The sequence below is a fragment of the Megalops cyprinoides genome, chromosome 11 (assembly GCF_013368585.1).
Source record: "Megalops cyprinoides isolate fMegCyp1 chromosome 11, fMegCyp1.pri, whole genome shotgun sequence".
NCBI lineage: Eukaryota > Metazoa > Chordata > Actinopteri > Elopiformes > Megalopidae > Megalops > Megalops cyprinoides.
Window position 1 is genome coordinate 37,755,748 of NC_050593.1, and position 17,189 is coordinate 37,772,936.

Below are 17,189 nucleotides of genomic sequence, written 5' to 3' on the forward strand. Positions count from 1 at the left end.
GTTTCTATTTATGCCGGAGCTGTAACGTTTCGCTTTCTCAGTCGGTGTACTGGACAGAGGGGGGAGACGCGGCTGTCAGAACGGCAGTGGCGTAAGCAGCGACGCTATTCCTTTACAAACAGGAGGTACCTGCTGGAGTGTGCTCCTCACTGATTGGTTATCAAGTTCAACACAAGCAGGGCTAGAAAAATGTGAATTATGATTGGTAGATACAGGTGTCAGTCTTACAGTGTCGCCCAGTAGCATACAGCTGTGCGCTCATAGTTCCGCTGTGGGCTGTGGCAGTGGGCGTGGCGGACGGACTCGGGTGGAAGCGCTCTGGGCCCCGGACAGAACTCGCCACAGCGTCCGCCGTCGAGGCCGTTTCACAGCTGCGGTCCGGTCGCGGTTATTGAAGGTAAGCGAATCCGATCAGCCGGACTTTACCCGGTGTGGTGTGTTACTGCTGGAGTTTGGTTCATGCCATGGCACGGACTGTACGACCTGCTCGTTGACACAAAGTTGTTGTTATAGTATGTCCGACTAGTTATATTAATATGCTCATGAATTTATAATTCACAATTAACAACCATTTCTCAAACTGTTTATTTCATAAATTTAATTGGATAACTAAAACCATAACACGGGGGGTGGTGGGGTCAGAGTCACAGTCTTGATCCAAATCGATGAGCGAAGCATCTGATGCTTAAAGTTCGCAGTGTTAAGTTGCTTGTGATTCATGTCTTTAATTCAGTTTAAAATGTTGTCTAGACACGAATTTTTATTGTTTGATACTCGTTTGATCAGTGATTAAGAGGCTGTGAAGTTGTATGAGGTTTGGTGAAAACCACTGGCTGTCGATGTGAAGTCAAACTGATCTGTTTATATTCAGTATGGAAGGTTGGCACCGAGTGTCTGTGTATTCTGTTCAGGTTTTCTTTTTATGACTTTCCTCATTGCTATTATTGAGACGCAGTTCCTTTTAAACTGATATTTTGAGGGCTTTACCATACAGTTGAACAACAGTGTATGTTGTATCAAATAAAACTACTTTGCTTGCAAATTATTAAGCGGCGTTTAAACAGCTTGTTGAAGCAATCAAACCTCTGAGACAAGACATTTGCACGGCAGCTGGTACCTCTGTTTGCGATATGGCGAAAAGTGTTTGTGATAACGCTGAAAGCCACAGAATTCGTATGTATTTACATCAATGGACTCCTGATCATTCGTACTGATTCATACTCACATGACTTGACCTTTGGTGCCCAGCATGCTTAAAAATAAACTATCCGAGAAAATTGTATTCAGAACCGTTTATCTACTATAGCAAGTTAACTGGCACTTCAATCCTGCTAAATCTGAAAATTGTGAAAATCTGTTTCAGTGCATGTCTTTACAATGTGGACAAATCCTTTATTCCTCATACTTTGCATAATTTTCCCACCATTGGTTCCATCTAAAAAACTATGTTTTCTGTGATGTTTACTAAATGTTTCACTTTGTGTGTGAGAGGATCAACAGGCAGGTTAACCACAGCTTGCACTGTTAGTAGGTCACATTGTGAGGGCCAGGAGGTTTTTGTGGACTGATATTGAGACCATATTTCACGTGACAATAACCCCATTGTCCTGATTCAGCAGGTGCAAACAGGATGTCATTTTGCATCGCATCTTTCTTACTTCATGGAGGTCCTCTTTAGATGGTGCAGTTTCTCACTCAGCTTTAGGGGGCTTTAAAGGCTTTGATCAGCCCTCACCCGCTTTTAAACAAAGCACACACTCAGCTCTGCGCAGCTGAAGCAGACAGCAGTGTGGACAGTGTTTGGCTCACACACTCAGCTCTGCGCAGCTGAAGCAGACGGCAGTGTGGACAGTGTTTGGCTCACACACTCAGCTCTGCGCAGCTGAAGCAGACGGCAGTGTGGACAGTGTTTGGTTCACACACTCAGCTCTGCGCAGCTGAAGCAGACGGCAGTGTGGACAGTGTTTGGCTCACACAGTGTGTCTCAGGGCTGCTGTTTGATCCGGTTGCTCACTGTGAGAGATGCTGCATGGACTCACTGAGGGAGCTAGATATTGCACATGGGAGAAGGTATTGAATGCTTATCTAGGTGCTCTTCATGTGATAGTCTTATATTACAGACAGGTACTGCAGTGGATAATATCCAGCACTGCGACAGCATCTGTGTGATGACATAACACTCTCCACCTGCTCAGGAAGATGGCCCAGTGGTACCAGCTGCAGCAGTTGGAGTCCAAATACTTGGAGCAAGTGGATCAGCTGTATGATGACACATTTCCCATGGAGATCCGTCAGTACCTCAGCCAGTGGATCGAGAGTCATGACTGGTAAGCGCTTACTGGCAGTCAGTCAGAGTCAGTGAAGGCCACTCTGCAGGTGCAGTCAGAGCCAGTGAAGGCCACTCTGCAGGTGCAGTCAGTCAGAGACAGTGAAGGCCACTCTGCAGGTGCAGTCAGAGTCAGTGAAGGCCACTCTGCAGGTGCAGTCAGTCAGAGTCAGTGAAGGCCACTCTGCAGGTGCAGTCAGAGTCAGTGAAGGCCACTCTGCAGGTGCAGTCCTGCTGATTGCTCCTATTTTCACTGGCTGATTCTCTCAGTTCTGCCCCAGCACTGCATCTGTGGGTCCTGTGGAGTGAGCTGGGTCATCTCTCTGTCTGCTGTTTTAATTTAAATTCAGCTCTGTAGCTGCTAATTAAGGCATATTTTGCAGGATAGGTAATCACACTGATTGTTTTCTTTATTAATGTGTGTGGTTAGTGCATTACATTCAGTCCCTCTCTCTGTCACACAGGGAACTTGTGGCCAGTAATGTTTCCCTTGCGACGGTGCGGTTCCATGACCTCCTGGCCCAGCTGGACGACCAGTACAGCCGCTTTGCCCTGGAGAACAATTTCCTGCTGCAGCACAACATTCGCAAGATCAAACGCAACTTACAGGTGCTGCAGTCAGGGCTGCCATCCCTGACCTCATACAGGGCGGCCGAATGTCCAGGGCTCAAGTCTTACAGCCAGTGACGAGATGAGAAATAAGCAAAGGAATGAGGAACGAGCCTTCTCAAGAGTGCTGTTTGTAATATTTTGCAACTGTGGTTATTACCCCCGGGGACAGTGGGAAATGAGCTGTACATTGTGAAACTGTAGGTCACTGAAGTAAAAGTATTTCCTGCAGGACCACTTTCAGGAGGATCCGATGCACATGGCCATGATCATCTGCGGCTGCCTGAAGGAAGAGCAGAAGATTCTGGCCAATGCAAAGAAAACAGAGGTACTTTATTGTAGCTGTCTGTGGTCTGTGCAGAGAGAATGCAGCTCTTTTGCAGACTGAAGCAAGTTTTGTGGTATATATGCATTGTGTGGTATGTGCGCACACACGTGCACACATACACACACACACACACATACACATAAAATTTTGGAATCTCTTGTCAAATGATCCATTGAGATTGGTTCATATTTATTTTTCTCTGCGATCATCAGGACAACGTCGGCAGCACACAGAGCAGCACGGTGGTGGAGAAGCAGAAGGAGCTGGATAATAAAGTCAAAGACATTAAGAACAGAGTGCAGGTAATTACTGGCTTGGACCTGCGGACTCAACAGCCTTTATATGCATTGGAAGCAGTCCGTACTGGCTCTGGGTTTACACACATGTTCAAAGTTTCCACATCAGGATACAGAGCAGTAAACCTCGTTTTGGAGTGAAGAGGATCTCACTGTGGTTCAGAGAAATACAAGTGCACTTCGAAAAAAAGTTTTTTTTCTGTCATTTCTGTCTCCAGGAAACAGAACAAAAGATAAAATCACTGGAAGATCTCCAAGATGAGCATGACTTCAAGTACAAATCTCTACAGAGCCGAGGTAGGAGAGCAAATGTTTCAGCTGAAGAAAATACACCACTGTTATCAAACAATGAACAGTGTATTCCAGGTTAGGCTGTCCACACAACAATTCCTCAGGACATTGTCATTTGAAAGAGCTGTCTGTCAGTTGCAGTTACTGAAGCAGTGTTTGTATTATGTATGATCACTTTTTGTCTGTAGTGTGAGTGTTTCATTTGCCAGTCATGATATAGGATCAACTTGTTTAGAATTGCAGTACTCAATATATTAAATTGACAAACATACTAATCCAGAAGAGCAAAAATGTGTCTTTACTGCATATGTGTATGAACATAGTTACCAGAGTAGGAAAAGAATATTAAAATGACAAAACTGGCACTGTCATCTTAAGTCAAAATTTCAGTTTATATGGCTTGAGCACTCTGCATTTCTAAGGTTGTAAAATGTAATCTCTGTATTCTGCATAGAACACGAAGCAAATGGGACCACCCAGAAGGAGATCAAACGCGAGGAGATGCTCATTCGGGAGATGTTCATCAAGCTCAACATACAGAGAGAGGCAAGGAGCCAGCGCAGGGGTGCAGGGAGGGGAAGGGTTAGTGTTAGGGTTAGGGGTTAGGGGTTATAGTTAGGGGTTATGGTTAGAGTGTAAGGTTAGGGTTAGGGTTAGCAGACGCAGGGGTGCAGGGAGGGGAAGGGTTAGTGTTAGGGTTAGGGCTGAGTTAGGGGTTAGGGGTTATAGTTAGGGGTTATGGTTATGGTTAGAGTGTAAGGTTAGGGTTAGGGTTAGCAGACGCAGGGGTGCAGGGAGGGGAAGGGTTAGTGTTAGGGTTAGGGCTGAGTTAGGGGTTAGGGGTTATAGTTAGGGGTTATGGTTATGGTTAGAGTGTAAGGTTAGGGTTAGGGTTAGCAGATGCAGGGGTGCAGGGAGGGGAAGGGTTAGTGTTAGGGTTAGGGCTGAGTTAGGGGTTAGGGGTTATGGTTATGGTTAGAGTGTAAGGTTAGGGTTAGGGTTAGCAGACGCAGGGGTGCAGGGAGGGGAAGGGTTAGTGTTAGGGTTAGGGCTGAGTTAGGGGTTAGGGGTTATGGTTATGGTTAGAGTGTAAGGTTAGGGTTAGGGTTGGCAGACGCAGGGGTGCAGGGAGAGCATGTGATTGCTGAGAGGTGAAGGCATGCGCAGCACTGCATGACATGTGACCGATACGTGTGAATGCGACGCAGGACGTGGTGCGGCAGATGGCGGACGTGCTGAACATGGCGGAGCAGATCCAGTATGCGCTGATCACGGAGGAGCTGCCGGAGTGGAAGCGGCGTCAGCAGATCGCCTGCATCGGGGGCCCACCCAACGCCTGCCTGGACCAGCTTCAGACCTGGTAATGGCCTCAAGGGGGTGCTGCTGCACATATTATCCTTACCAACACCATGTCACGTCCAGCTACAGGACTTAGTTTGCAGTGTGTTCAGGATGTGAGATCATTTCTCTGTGTGAGTATATAGGAATGCGTGTTGACTGTATTGGTAGAGGTCCTGCTCTGTGTGACACAGGCTCACAGCCATGGCAGAGAGGGTTAGGATTAGGGTTCAGGGTTAGGGTTAGGGTTAGGGTTCAGGGTCAGGGTTAGGGTTCAGGGTTAGGGTTAGGGATAGGATTGGGGTTAGTTTTGGAGTTAGAGGTTAGGGTTAGGGGTTAGGTTAGGAAAAATCTTTCTTTCCTAAGTTGTCCTCTGTGAGGGCCCCTTAGGAAAGAAAAGTTTGCATTGGCCATTCAGTGTACTGGAGCCCTTGGGTAGACAGCATTTTTGTAACCCTAGTGTTGGATTTGTGTGTAGGGTTAGGGTAAGGGTTAGAGGTTAGGGGTTAGTGTTAGGTTTAGGGTTATGTTAGGGTTAGGGTCAGGGTTGTGTTTAGCATTGTTATGTGTGTTTGTTTAGTCTTCCTGGAAAATTTGTGTTGAGTTTCCTGATTCAGTGTTTTTCTGCCCTTCTTCTTTCTTCTGGTGTCCAGTTGATGTTTGTTTTAAGGCCCGATATTTCCAGTGACCCAAGTCCATGGTGGAGGAAATGGGCCACTAGGTGTGTGCTAGTGTCCCTGTGGTTTCTGATATTATATGTGTTGGGCTAATCCAGTCCTAATTGTGTTGCCTGTCTCTCGTACATATTTTATGTCACAGTGTTCACACTGTATGACATACATGCAGTTGTTTGTGTCAATTGTGAATTTTTGTTTAATGAGGTATGTTGTGTTTCTTGTGTTGTTCTTGACTGTGGTGGTCTGTAGAATACCGGGTTAGGTTGTTGGGGTTAGGATTAGGGTTATGGTTAGGGTTACGGTTATGGTTAGGTTGTTGGGGTTAGGGTTAGGGTTACGGTTATGGTTAGGTTGTTGGGGTTAGGATTAGGGTTAGGGTTACGGTTATGGTTAGGTTGTTGGGGGTTAGGATTAGGGTTAGGGTTACGGTTATGGTTAGGTTGTTAGGGTTAGGGTTACAGTTATGGTTAGGTTGTTGGGGTTAGGATTAGGGTTAGGGTGTATTAACAGAGCTTCTGCTATGTGTGGTGCAGGTTCACAGTGGTGGCGGAGAGTCTGCAGCAGGTGCGGCAGCAGCTGAAGAAGCTGCAGGAGTTGGAGCAGAAGTACACCTACGAGAACGACCCCATCACACAGAAGAAGAACTTCCTGGAGGATCGTGCACTTTCGCTTTTCCGGCACCTCGTCATCAAGTAAGAGATGCAGATAAAGCCCCCAAAAAACAAAAAAGTGTCCCTGTTTTCCCCTTGTCTCTTTGGGGTGTGTTACTGGGCGTGGCAGGACGTGGGCATGTAATGGCCCGCAGGGGATAGGGGTGGGTATGTTGGCCAGGGTCCCCTCAGCTCATCTCTCTAAGGCACCAAAAATTTTACATATTTTGGAGATTTGAAAATAGAGTTGCATTAAGCAGGGAAAAGCATTTATCCATATCTGCTGGGGTGTGTTTTTCATAATTATATTAGGCTTTGCCTTTGCAGCGCTGTCACTGTGAACAGCTGTATGTTGATGTTAAATAAAGCTAAATGTGGTCATGTTGACCGCAGAGTTGGCACAGGTTGCCATTGTGTAGGAGTCTGAGGTTGGGATGTCCTGGTATCTTTTAGCTCCATTGTGGTGGAGAGGCAGCCCTGTATGCCAACACATCCACAGAGACCCCTGGTGCTGAAGACAGGGGTGCAGTTCACTGTCAAACTCCGGTATGTTCTCTTTACCTTACTGGTACAATCAGTCCTTAAGAAGTCAGCTCTGACTTCACATCTGCCAGACAGTGTTTTCTGAATTTCAGAATCTGCCACAGTATCTTTCTATATATTTTCAAAATATTTGTTTTCCTCCTTAGACTGCTGGTTAAACTCCAGGAATTCAACTACCAGCTCAGGGTCAAAGCCTCTTTTGATAAGTAAGTTAGAATGTGATCAACAAATAAGTCTAACTGTGATAACATAGAGCTGCAGTCTCCAAGCTTGGCTGACTCATCCTGTGTCCTCTTTAGGGATGTTCCTGAAAAGAACACACTGAAAGGGTATGTCAGGATTTATTAAATACATTTGTTGACTGTATGTATTGTAGATGCACATGGCGCATATTTATTTATAATTGTAATTTCCTTCATGCTCTGCTTTAGTTTCCGTAAATTCAACATCCTGGGCACCAATACAAAAGTCATGAACATGGAAGAGTCCAATGGGAGCTTAGCAGCAGAGTTCCGCCATCTGGTATGACTTTTTAACAGCCTGATAATATTTGTGCAACAAACGTAGTGAAAAAGTTTACTTCCGTAAAGAGAATCAGTGAGTATTGTCATTCTTTTCCCCCAACTACAGCAGCTGAAAGAACAGAAAGCAGCAGGCAACCGAACCAATGAGGTGAGGAACAGGGGTGGTCTTTCTCCGCCGTTATCCCCCAATGGTGCAGTGAACTTCCACACTCCATCCGTTCTGCCAAGTCCCTCTCTGTCTTCAGGAAACATCTGAAGACACAGCTCTCACCTGACCACCTGAAACACTACCTCTACAGGAAATTCTCATGTCTCAAACTGTCTCCTACTAAACTATAAAATATTGTTAGAAAAACACTGTAATCTAATGGTTTAACACAGTTGTTAGCTTTACCTGGTAGTTTGTACCTTGTCTGGCCAGCCGTTGAAACCTGGTCACGCAGCGCTTCTAAAATTGTTGACTCTGTATGGTTTTTCTCTTGTGTAATACTGTACCTCACTTGTAAGTCGCTTTGGATAAAAGCGTCTGCCAAATTAATAAATGTAAATAAATGTAATGTAAATGGCAGAGAATGTTGTGAAAAGTGAAAAAGAGATCTAAACTGTGTTATGACTGATGGCTTAATGCTGTCAGGCCGCTCATTGTGTTGTAATGTCATGGCTGCTACCTGCTTACATGCTGTTATTTCAGGGCCCACTCATTGTGACAGAGGAGCTGCACTCTATCAGCTTTGAGACACAGCTCTGTCAGCCAGGACTTGTCATCGACCTAGAGGTAAGCATTAGCCTGAGGTATGCAATGCTGAAACCCAGAGAGAAGAGAAAAATTTAATGTAAATGATATATGATAATATATTGGGATCATAATATGAATATTATTATCAGTAGATTTTAACGAGGTACATACAGAAAACAGTAAGTTTTGAAATGTATCTAAAGATTATAATGAGCCAAAGTGTACTGAGGTGCAGAGAGAGCAGTCAGGTTTAATACATTTAAAGAGAGCAGTGCGTCCTTGTGCCCTCAGTAGGTCAGTGCTGACTGATAATCCCTCCATCTCTTGGTCTCTTCCCTGTGTAGACCAGCTCACTCCCCCTGGTGGTCATCTCCAATGTCAGCCAGCTGCCCAGCGGCTGGGCCTCCATCCTGTGGTACAACATGCTGAGCAGTGAGCCCAAGGTAGGCTATGCCATCGTGAATTACAGACGCAATAAGCAGAGGAAGACTGTGCGTAGACACAGCGCCCAGCCAAACACCTTTGCTAACCTGGGTTCTGTTTTCTGTCGTTTCAGAATCTGTCGTTTTTCCTGAGCCCCCCCCAGGCTCGCTGGAGCCAGCTGTCGGAGGTGCTGAGCTGGCAGTTCTCCTCTGTCACCAAGCGGGGACTGAACGCAGAACAGCTGAGCATGCTGGGAGACAAGCTCCTGGGTGATTATGGGAAATGGAGTCTGTATGCACTGTGTTCCTTTAGCATTAGTAGCACTGCTTAAATGTAACCACTGCAGAACGATTGCCAGTAAAAGTCTGAGAGTGGAATGAGTCTTTTAATGTCAGTCAGTGATGCATGGTTTGTACAGTTTGCAGTTTGTTAACATGGTGGCTGTGAGTGTCCATTTGTTCCTCTGAACAGCAGAGTTTGTATGTGACAGGATGATGAGCTAAAGAGATAGTGAGGTGACTCGTCACCCAGGTTCTGAGGAGGTTGCTTTCCTGCAGGTCGTGAGGCGGCTGGAAACCCTGATGGTCTCATCCCCTGGACCAAGTTTTGTAAGGTGAGTAATTGTTGAGGCAGGTGCGTAACCGCAGGGGAAGGCGCGTAACCGCTGGGGAAGGTGCGTAACTGCTGGGGAAGGCGCGGGGAAGGTGTGTAACCACTGGGGAAGGCGCGTAACCGCTGGGGAAGGTGTGTAACCGCTGGGGAAGGCGCGGGGAAGGTGTGTAAACGCTGGGGAAGGCGCGTAACCGCTGGGGAAGGTGTGTAACCGCTGGGGAAGGTGCGGGGAAGGTGTGTAAACGCTGAGGCAGGCGCGTAACCGCTGGGGCAGGCGCGTAACCGCTGGGGCAGGCGCGTAACCGCTGGGGCAGGCGCGTAACCGCTGGGGCAGGCGCGTAACCGCTGGGGAAGGCGCGTAACCGCTGGGGAAGGCGCGTAACCGCTGGGGAAGGCGCGTAATCGCTGGGGAAGGCGCGTAACCGCTGGGGAAGGCGCGTAACCGCTGGGGAAGGCACGTAACCGGGTGCAGTCAGTGAGGCTGCTGCATCCTCTGCTTTGCAGGGGTGTGTGTTTCAGGGCTGCCCTTTCCTGGCTTACATCCCCAACATGCAGGGTTTGTGAAGAGTCGAGTGGAGTGTGAGAGTGGCTACTCCAAACTGGGGTTCATAAAACAGGCAGTTCCAGCCGTACAATCTGATAGGCCAGCTTGGTGTTAACAGCATAACAGCAACATTTGAACTGCATGTTATTGAAAATTGCCTTATATATTAATCAGCAATCATTAAAAAAATCTTGTGAATGTGAATTCTGTCTGTCTTCATGAGATTAAATGTTTGATGACCATTTAAAATTTGTTTGTGATTGCATTTTATGAAAGCAGTGCTCTGGAGGGTGCATGTTTCTGCCTCGTACACACTGACCACGTCATGGCGGTGTTGCACACTCTTGGGTGTGTTCTTAGCTTATGGAAGGCGCAGAGGGTTAGGGTTGTGGATGTAGTGAGTTTGCTGTGAAAAGCTGTGGATGTAGTGAGTTTGTCTTTGCCCAAGGAGAACGTCAACGAGAAGAACTTCCCCTTCTGGCTGTGGATAGAAGCCATTCTGGAGCTCATCAAGAGGCACCTGCTGGCCCTGTGGAATGATGGGTAATATGTCTGTCAGTGTTTCCACTAACCTGTTTGCTTTAACCTGCAGCTGACATCTGAATGCATGAAGTGACTGCATGTTTTCAGAGATTAATGAATGCTATTTGTCATGTAAGATTAAAAAGTAATACTCTAGTAATGTTCTAATGGTGAACAAAGTGTAGTAAATTTTGTTTTCAGGTAGTGCTGTGCAATTGTTTTTATTTTCAGATGTTTTTGCAGTAGGAGTTGACACTACTAGTTTGAGTAGGATTCTTACCTGTGCACAGTGTAATGTCAGCTTAAAAAAACTTCAGAGGCCATTCGTTTTCTTTTTTGAAAATTAATCAATTTATTCAAAAACAAATAGAACGTAAACTGTTTCTAATTTTTCTCATCCTTGTTTTCTTATCAGTTTCTCAGACATTTTCTCTGCCTTTTTCATTACTTTTCTCACTACCTTTCCCGTCAAACAACTGTTGCTCCACGTATTACCTAAAAACTCTTCTTTCCAATTCATGTAAACAATATTACTTTTAGGACTGACTAATGGAGCACAGAAAATGAAAGCCATGAGCTGGTGAATCAATCACAGATAACACCTCTGACTTGTCCACATTGCATCCGAGGAATTCTACAAAACAAATATAACAAAAAATCTAATATATATCTTTTGGCTCTTACCCACAGCTTCATGCATCAGATGCATGACAGCCAGTAACATATAATGGTTGCATATAATGGTAACTTATTTAGCTACCAGCTGTGTGGACACACACAGAGCTGCAGAATGCTTGGTGAATATGATGCATGATTACCAATCAGTATAGCTACGTTAATAGATTCAGTGAATTAATATGCACAAATAGACAAATTGTTAAGTATATCTATTATATGCATATGTGTACAACCTTTGGCAATATATCCCCTTTTTACAAACTTTTTATCCTCAGATGTACTAAGAACATTAAATATCTCATGCCTCATTCAAGTCCAGCACCCTGTGCATCATTCCACAGTGCGCTTGCAGACTAGGGAATGCAAACCTTTATAACATTATTTTGTATTTTATCTACTTTTACTAGGACTTTTAAACTCTGTGGTTTGACAGAAAGTTAAATATATTTAGTTTCTCATGTGTTTGTGTATAAATGGTCTTGGTCACTGTGTGGTGTCCTGCTGTGTGAGAATACTGGAGGTGGTGGGAGTGTGTGTGAGAATACTGGAGGTGGTAAGAGTGTGTGTGAGAATATTGGAGGTGGTGGGAGTGTGTGTGAGAATATTGGAGGTGGTGGGAGTGTGTGTGTACACTGTGTCATGCTCTTTGTGTCCATGTGGGTTGCAGGTGCATCATGGGATTTGTCAGTAAGGACCGCGAGCGGGCTCTGCTGAAGGACAAGAGTCCCGGAACCTTCCTACTGCGTTTCAGCGAGAGCAGCCGAGAAGGGGCCATCACCTTCACCTGGGTGGAGCGCTCAGCCAATGGTGAGGGGGAGAGGGTGCATCTGCGCCTGGAATGGGGTGTGGCCAGGTGTTTGTCTCATTTGGTTTGTGCTGTGGGCCCTTAAAAGGTGAGCTGACAGAATGAGGATACTTGACGAGGGCTGAGTTTCCCTCAGACCTCCTCAGTGACTGACTGGTAATTACTGATGAGTTACTAACTCCTGGAGATACGGTGGTCTTGCATGCGCGTGTGTGTGCATGCACGCGTGTGTGAGTTTGTGTTTGTGTGTGTGTGAGTGCATGTTTGTGTGTGTGTGTGCATGTGCGCGCACATGTGCGTGAGAGTGAGTGTGTGCGTGAGAGTGTGTGCGTGCGTGTGTGTGAGAGAGTGAGTGTGTGTGCGTGTTCGTGTGTGCGTGCGCACGTGTGTGTGTGTGTGTGTGTGTGTGTGTGCGCGTGTCTTTGTGTGTGTGTGTGCGTGCGTGTGTGTGTGCGTGCGTGTGTGTGTACGTGCATGTGTGCGTGCATGTGTGTGTGCGTGCGTGTGTGTGTGTGTGTGTGCGTGTGTGCGCGTGCGTGTGTGTGCGCGCGCGTGTGTGTGTGTGTAAAATGCTCACGCCGGTTCCCTGTTTGCAGATGAGCCCATGTTCCATGCCGTGGAGCCATACACTAAGAAGGAGCTGACCGCTGTGTCCTTCCCCGACATCATCCGCAACTACAAGGTCATGGCTGCTGAGAACATTCCGGAAAACCCCCTGCGCTTCCTGTACCCAAACATCCCCAAGGACAGTGCCTTTGGGAAGTACTACAGCCGGCCCGCAGAGCGTAAGGGACTCTCACACACGCACGCGCGGACACACACACACACACACACTCACTCACTCACTCACTCTTACACACAGACACACACACACACACACTCTCACAGACATACACACACACACACACACACACACACACACACACACACACACGCACACACAGGCACACGCGCACACTCTTACACACAAACACACACACACACACTCTCACAGACAGACGCGCGCACACACACACACACACACACAGGCACACGCGCACACACACACTCACTCACTCTTACACACAGACACACACACACACACACACTCTCACAGACATACTCACACACACACACACACACACACACACACTCACTCTGACACACAGACACACGCACGCACAGACAGACACACACACACTCACTCTCAGACACACACACACGCACACACACACTCACTCTGACACACAGACACACACAGGCAGTACTTGCCACCGTTCAGTGGAGTGTGTGACTGAGTGCTGAGCTGTGCAGCTGGTTCTGCAGCTCACACACACACAGCTGCTGCAGAGTTACGCAACATCAGGCCGTTTCTCTCCCTACAGCCTCTGAGCCCATGGATGTGGAGAGTCCCAGCGGCCCTGGCTACATAAAGACAGAGCTCATCTCTGTGTCAGAAGTGTAAGTGTGAGGGTTACTTCATCTCATTAGCTGTGCTGATGAAGTATGTGAGTAAATGACTAAAACCTACATTTGAGACTACATCTTGTGAACTCCGCAGCAGTCCAATTTTCTCTGTTTGTTACCTTGTTTTTTCCATGGTGATGTTTCATTGCTGATATATTGCTTGTTATTCTGTAGACTTGCTCTTCATCAAGAGTTCTGCAATACTCTTGATATGTACGTTACCATGACCAGGTGGCTCTGTGGATAAGACTGAAGTGCCCTGTTCATTTCCAAGGCCACAGCTGCATATTTGTATATATTGTACATGAGGTCATTCTGCCAGCAGTGTAAGGTGATCTACAGTGTTCGTAGCTCAGGGCTTCATAGTGTTCCTTGTGGCCTAAGAGGAATAACATTCCAGGGATCTGAGTGAAGCTCGTGAGAAATTCAGCCTGCAACACGGCCTGCATCAGAGCCGTTACCCTCTGACTCACTGTCTTTTTCCCAGTCAGTGCCGCTGGCCTAGTTGTGCTTTAGATGTAGTCTAACAGCGGCTGTTACTGTACAGATCTGAGTAACTGTGTCACTCTGGTGTCCTTTCAGTCATCCTTCCAGACTCCAGGACACCATGTTGCCTTTGTCCCCCGAGGATTTCGGAGCGCTCACATGTTTCATTAATCCCGCGGAAATCGACAATGTGGTACGTACAGCTTGTTATCCCTGTGGCACTGCCACATCCCTGTCCTGCTCATACTTCCTATCAATGATATTATCAATAATTATCTGCTTTAATGCATGTTTCATTGTTTTAGAAAGAATCTGCTAGTCCGCAAGGAGGATTGTAACAAAAGCATGAATAATGGTTTTAAGAGCTAAGCTGTCAGGTCCTTTGGAGTGGATAGAAAGTGCAGTCTCTGGTGTAGCCTGATGCAGTGAATTACAGGTGTACCTTTTCCTCTTCTCTGCCGTGCGCCTCAGGTGTACCCCTTTTCTGACTTGGTATCAGAGATGTAGAGGTGTGTTCAGTAACTGCTGCTCCTTCACTCTGATGGGTGTGTACATGTCTGCATGCCACCCCTGTGTCCCTCAGACAGGGCCACTCATTCACTTCTGAAAATGCAGTAAGCTGGGAGCTGGGGTATCTCCCTAACACTCCCTTTGTGGCAAGATTGCATGAGTTCACTACATTAAGACCTTAAGTCTTCCTGTCCATGTCTGTCAGGAATCTCGCTGTCTATCTTGCCATTTTTTAATCATACTTTGATGCTTTCTTTTTAGATGTGTACGTTCCCAAACTAGCCAAATTGCCCCAGACTGGGCCGAGATTTGACCTAGAGGACCTGGAAAATTTCCCATCACTGATATCAAAGGAATGAGTTTCACAGCTTTGTACCTGGATTTTATTCAGTTCAAGCACTTCCCTTGTCTGTGATGTTCTGTAACGCTCTGTGAACTCACATTCATTACTGTACAGGTGGGGAAACTGCAGTGCACATGTTCACTCGCCTATTTAAGAAAATGTGCATTATTTCTTTTAAATACATGATTTTAAATGTTTGATGCAATCTTTGTGTATAGTATGTTTGGATGTGCTTCTTATTTCTTTGAAGAATATGGCATTGATGTGTGTGGTTCTGTTGTACTGTAGACAGTGAACACAGAGTGTGACCAGATGGACAAACCTCATGTTCTTATCTAAAAGAAACTTTCTTTAGCGCCTTAACAGCTGTGTTTATGTGACACTGAACTATATCTCCATGGCTTGTCCCAGTGCATTCTGGGAAATGTTGCAATGAGAATGCCCACATTTTCAACACCTGGGGTTCTGGTGTCATTCAACCTGTCAATAAAGCAATCAGACTCAACAAAACAGTCTGTGCATACGTTTATACAGAGCATACTGGGGAAAACGGCAGCAGTTCTTAAGATCATCTCTCACAAGTTGGCCATTCATTTTCAGTTGTATTTCTGAATCGTTGTGACTGTAGAGGACTTGTTTTTGTAAACGTCAGATGGAAATGGACGGTGCTTTGGAATCCCTGTACTAAATGGAATAATAAAAACAGAAAGTGTTCATAGTGAAGAAGAAACACAGGCCTCACACACACACACACACACAAAGTGCTCACACACGCACGCACACACAAGTGCTCACACACGCACTCATGCGCACACACACATGCACACGCGCGCACACACAAGCGCTCTCACACACGCGCGCAAAGTGCTCACACACGCACGCACACACGCACTCATGCTCACACACGCACGCACACACAAGTGCTCACACACGCACGCACACACGCACTCATGCGCACACACACATGCACACGCGCGCACACACAAGCGCTCTCACACACGCGCGCAAAGTGCTCACACACGCACGCACACACAAGTGCTCACACACGCACGCACACACGCACTCATGCGCACACACACATGCGCGCACGCGCACACAAGCGCTCTCACACATGCGCGCACACAAGCGCTCACACACGCACGCGCGCACACACGCACTCATGCGCACACACACACGCGCGCACGCACACACAAGCGCTCTCACACACGCAACTCACAGAGTGCCCCCTTACTGCCTGATCCCCATACTACACTACAGCCAGTGTTTTATCAGGCCTGTGAAGAAAGGTGACCTTTGTGTTTTCTGGAATGAATTCCACTCTTTTTCACAGATATGCACACTCTCTTTTATTGCATGTTTTTCCTATTTTGTCGGCGGTAAGAATAAATAGAAACGCCACCATATCTGAAATACAGATACAAATAAAGAGTTTTCAAAAATTTTGAAAACATTTAATGTCTTGTAAAATCTGAATCTTATTGAAGAGTGTCAGGCCGCAGCCGTTGTGTCGGTGTTACAGTGAATAGGTTCCTTTTTCCTTTCACTGACTGGTGTAACAGCAGTGGGGGACCAGGCGGCTTTGCAGGTCATGCAGCAAACAGCTTTGGAGGTTACACTGAGCAAATTTTCATTTGGAATAAAACATAATAAAAGGAATAACTACAGAAAGCTATGAAAAAGCATTGTTTCCCTTTTTCAAATCTCAAAATGATTAAAGCAGTTTCAAATCTGAAAAAACAGCTGATCGAGAACACATGGAAAGTTGTTCAGTACTGCCTCACTATCTGCCTCATGACACAAGTTATGGTCAGCTACTCTAATCCAGGATATTGCTGTACTACAGATAAAACAATATTTACACAAATATCACAGTTCTGTGATATTAAAAGATTTGAGACTTCAATATTACATGATTATACAATTTACATTAATATGCACATGAATATAATAATTTTATACACTGCTGTACATTAATAAAAATGGACAGCAATGAAACTACACAGACTGAGGGACCGGAAGTCACATAAAAATAAGGAAAGAGAAACACAAAGAACTCATTTACAGAAACACCACACTGTGCCAAATCATCCTCACTCCAACACTACCTGTCCCACCAATCACATGCAGGTGTGTGTTGGATCTCGGGGCTTTGCGCCCTCTCCCTAGGTCTACAGTAGGCCATCCAGGTTCTTCTCGGCTGTCTCCTTGTCATCGGTGTTCTCCTGGGGGCTGTACTTGGTGTGGTAGTCCTTGAGGATTGTCACCACGTCGTGGTGGCCGAAATGCAGCGCCTCGTCCATGGGAGTGTTACCCCACCTGCAGGGCCAGAGGAGCATAGCGCTTAATGCAGCTTTAACAGCACACTAACACAAAGCAGTTTCACACACAGCAATGCTAACGATAACGGCACACTAACACAAAGCAGTTTCACACACAGCAATGCTAACGATAACGGCACACTAACACAAAGCAGTTTCACGCACAACAATGCTAACGATAACG

At 46.2% G+C, this 17,189-nt stretch overlaps 2 protein-coding genes across 3 annotated transcripts in view; one reads left to right on the plus strand and one right to left on the minus strand.

The window, feature by feature from the left end:
- Positions 1-290: 290 nt before the first annotated feature.
- On the plus strand, positions 291-15,438 carry LOC118786176 (signal transducer and activator of transcription 1-alpha/beta-like). Of its 2 annotated transcripts, none has more exons than XM_036541258.1 (24): positions 291-397; positions 2,196-2,327; positions 2,791-2,935; positions 3,168-3,263; positions 3,476-3,565; positions 3,778-3,856; positions 4,305-4,396; positions 5,059-5,210; positions 6,399-6,557; positions 6,969-7,061; positions 7,205-7,264; positions 7,358-7,387; positions 7,490-7,580; positions 7,689-7,730; positions 8,274-8,357; positions 8,663-8,761; positions 8,875-9,010; positions 9,299-9,354; positions 10,349-10,440; positions 11,765-11,904; positions 12,499-12,687; positions 13,267-13,342; positions 13,931-14,027; positions 14,606-15,438. In XM_036541258.1, exons 2-24 carry the CDS (start codon positions 2,200-2,202, stop codon positions 14,624-14,626), a joined length of 2,247 nt encoding a protein of 748 aa, XP_036397151.1. In that variant the 5' UTR covers positions 291-397; positions 2,196-2,199; the 3' UTR covers positions 14,627-15,438. The 2 variants fall into 2 exon arrangements, with proteins under 2 accessions (XP_036397151.1, XP_036397152.1); XM_036541259.1 differs by having other exon boundaries at positions 2,200-2,327.
- A 451-nt stretch (positions 15,439-15,889) lies between these two features.
- LOC118785637 (glutaminase kidney isoform, mitochondrial-like) overlaps positions 15,890-17,189 on the minus strand; it is a 29,529-nt gene continuing 28,229 nt past the window's right edge. The window contains exon 18 of the mRNA XM_036540453.1: positions 15,890-17,003. Within this exon, the coding sequence (XP_036396346.1) occupies positions 16,856-17,003 (148 nt within the window). The 3' untranslated portion in view covers positions 15,890-16,855. The remainder of the gene's footprint in view (positions 17,004-17,189) is intronic.

Coding starts and splice junctions, on each gene's coding strand:
- LOC118786176 (XM_036541258.1), top strand. CDS start 2,200: ATGGCCCAGTGGTACCAGCTGCAGCAGTTGGAGTCCAAATACTTGGAG. Junction 7,731..8,273: donor CAGGCAACCGAACCAATGAG/GTGAGGAACAGG, acceptor CTGTTATTTCAG/GGCCCACTCATTGTGACAGA. Junction 8,762..8,874: donor TGCTGAGCAGTGAGCCCAAG/GTAGGCTATGCC, acceptor CTGTCGTTTCAG/AATCTGTCGTTTTTCCTGAG.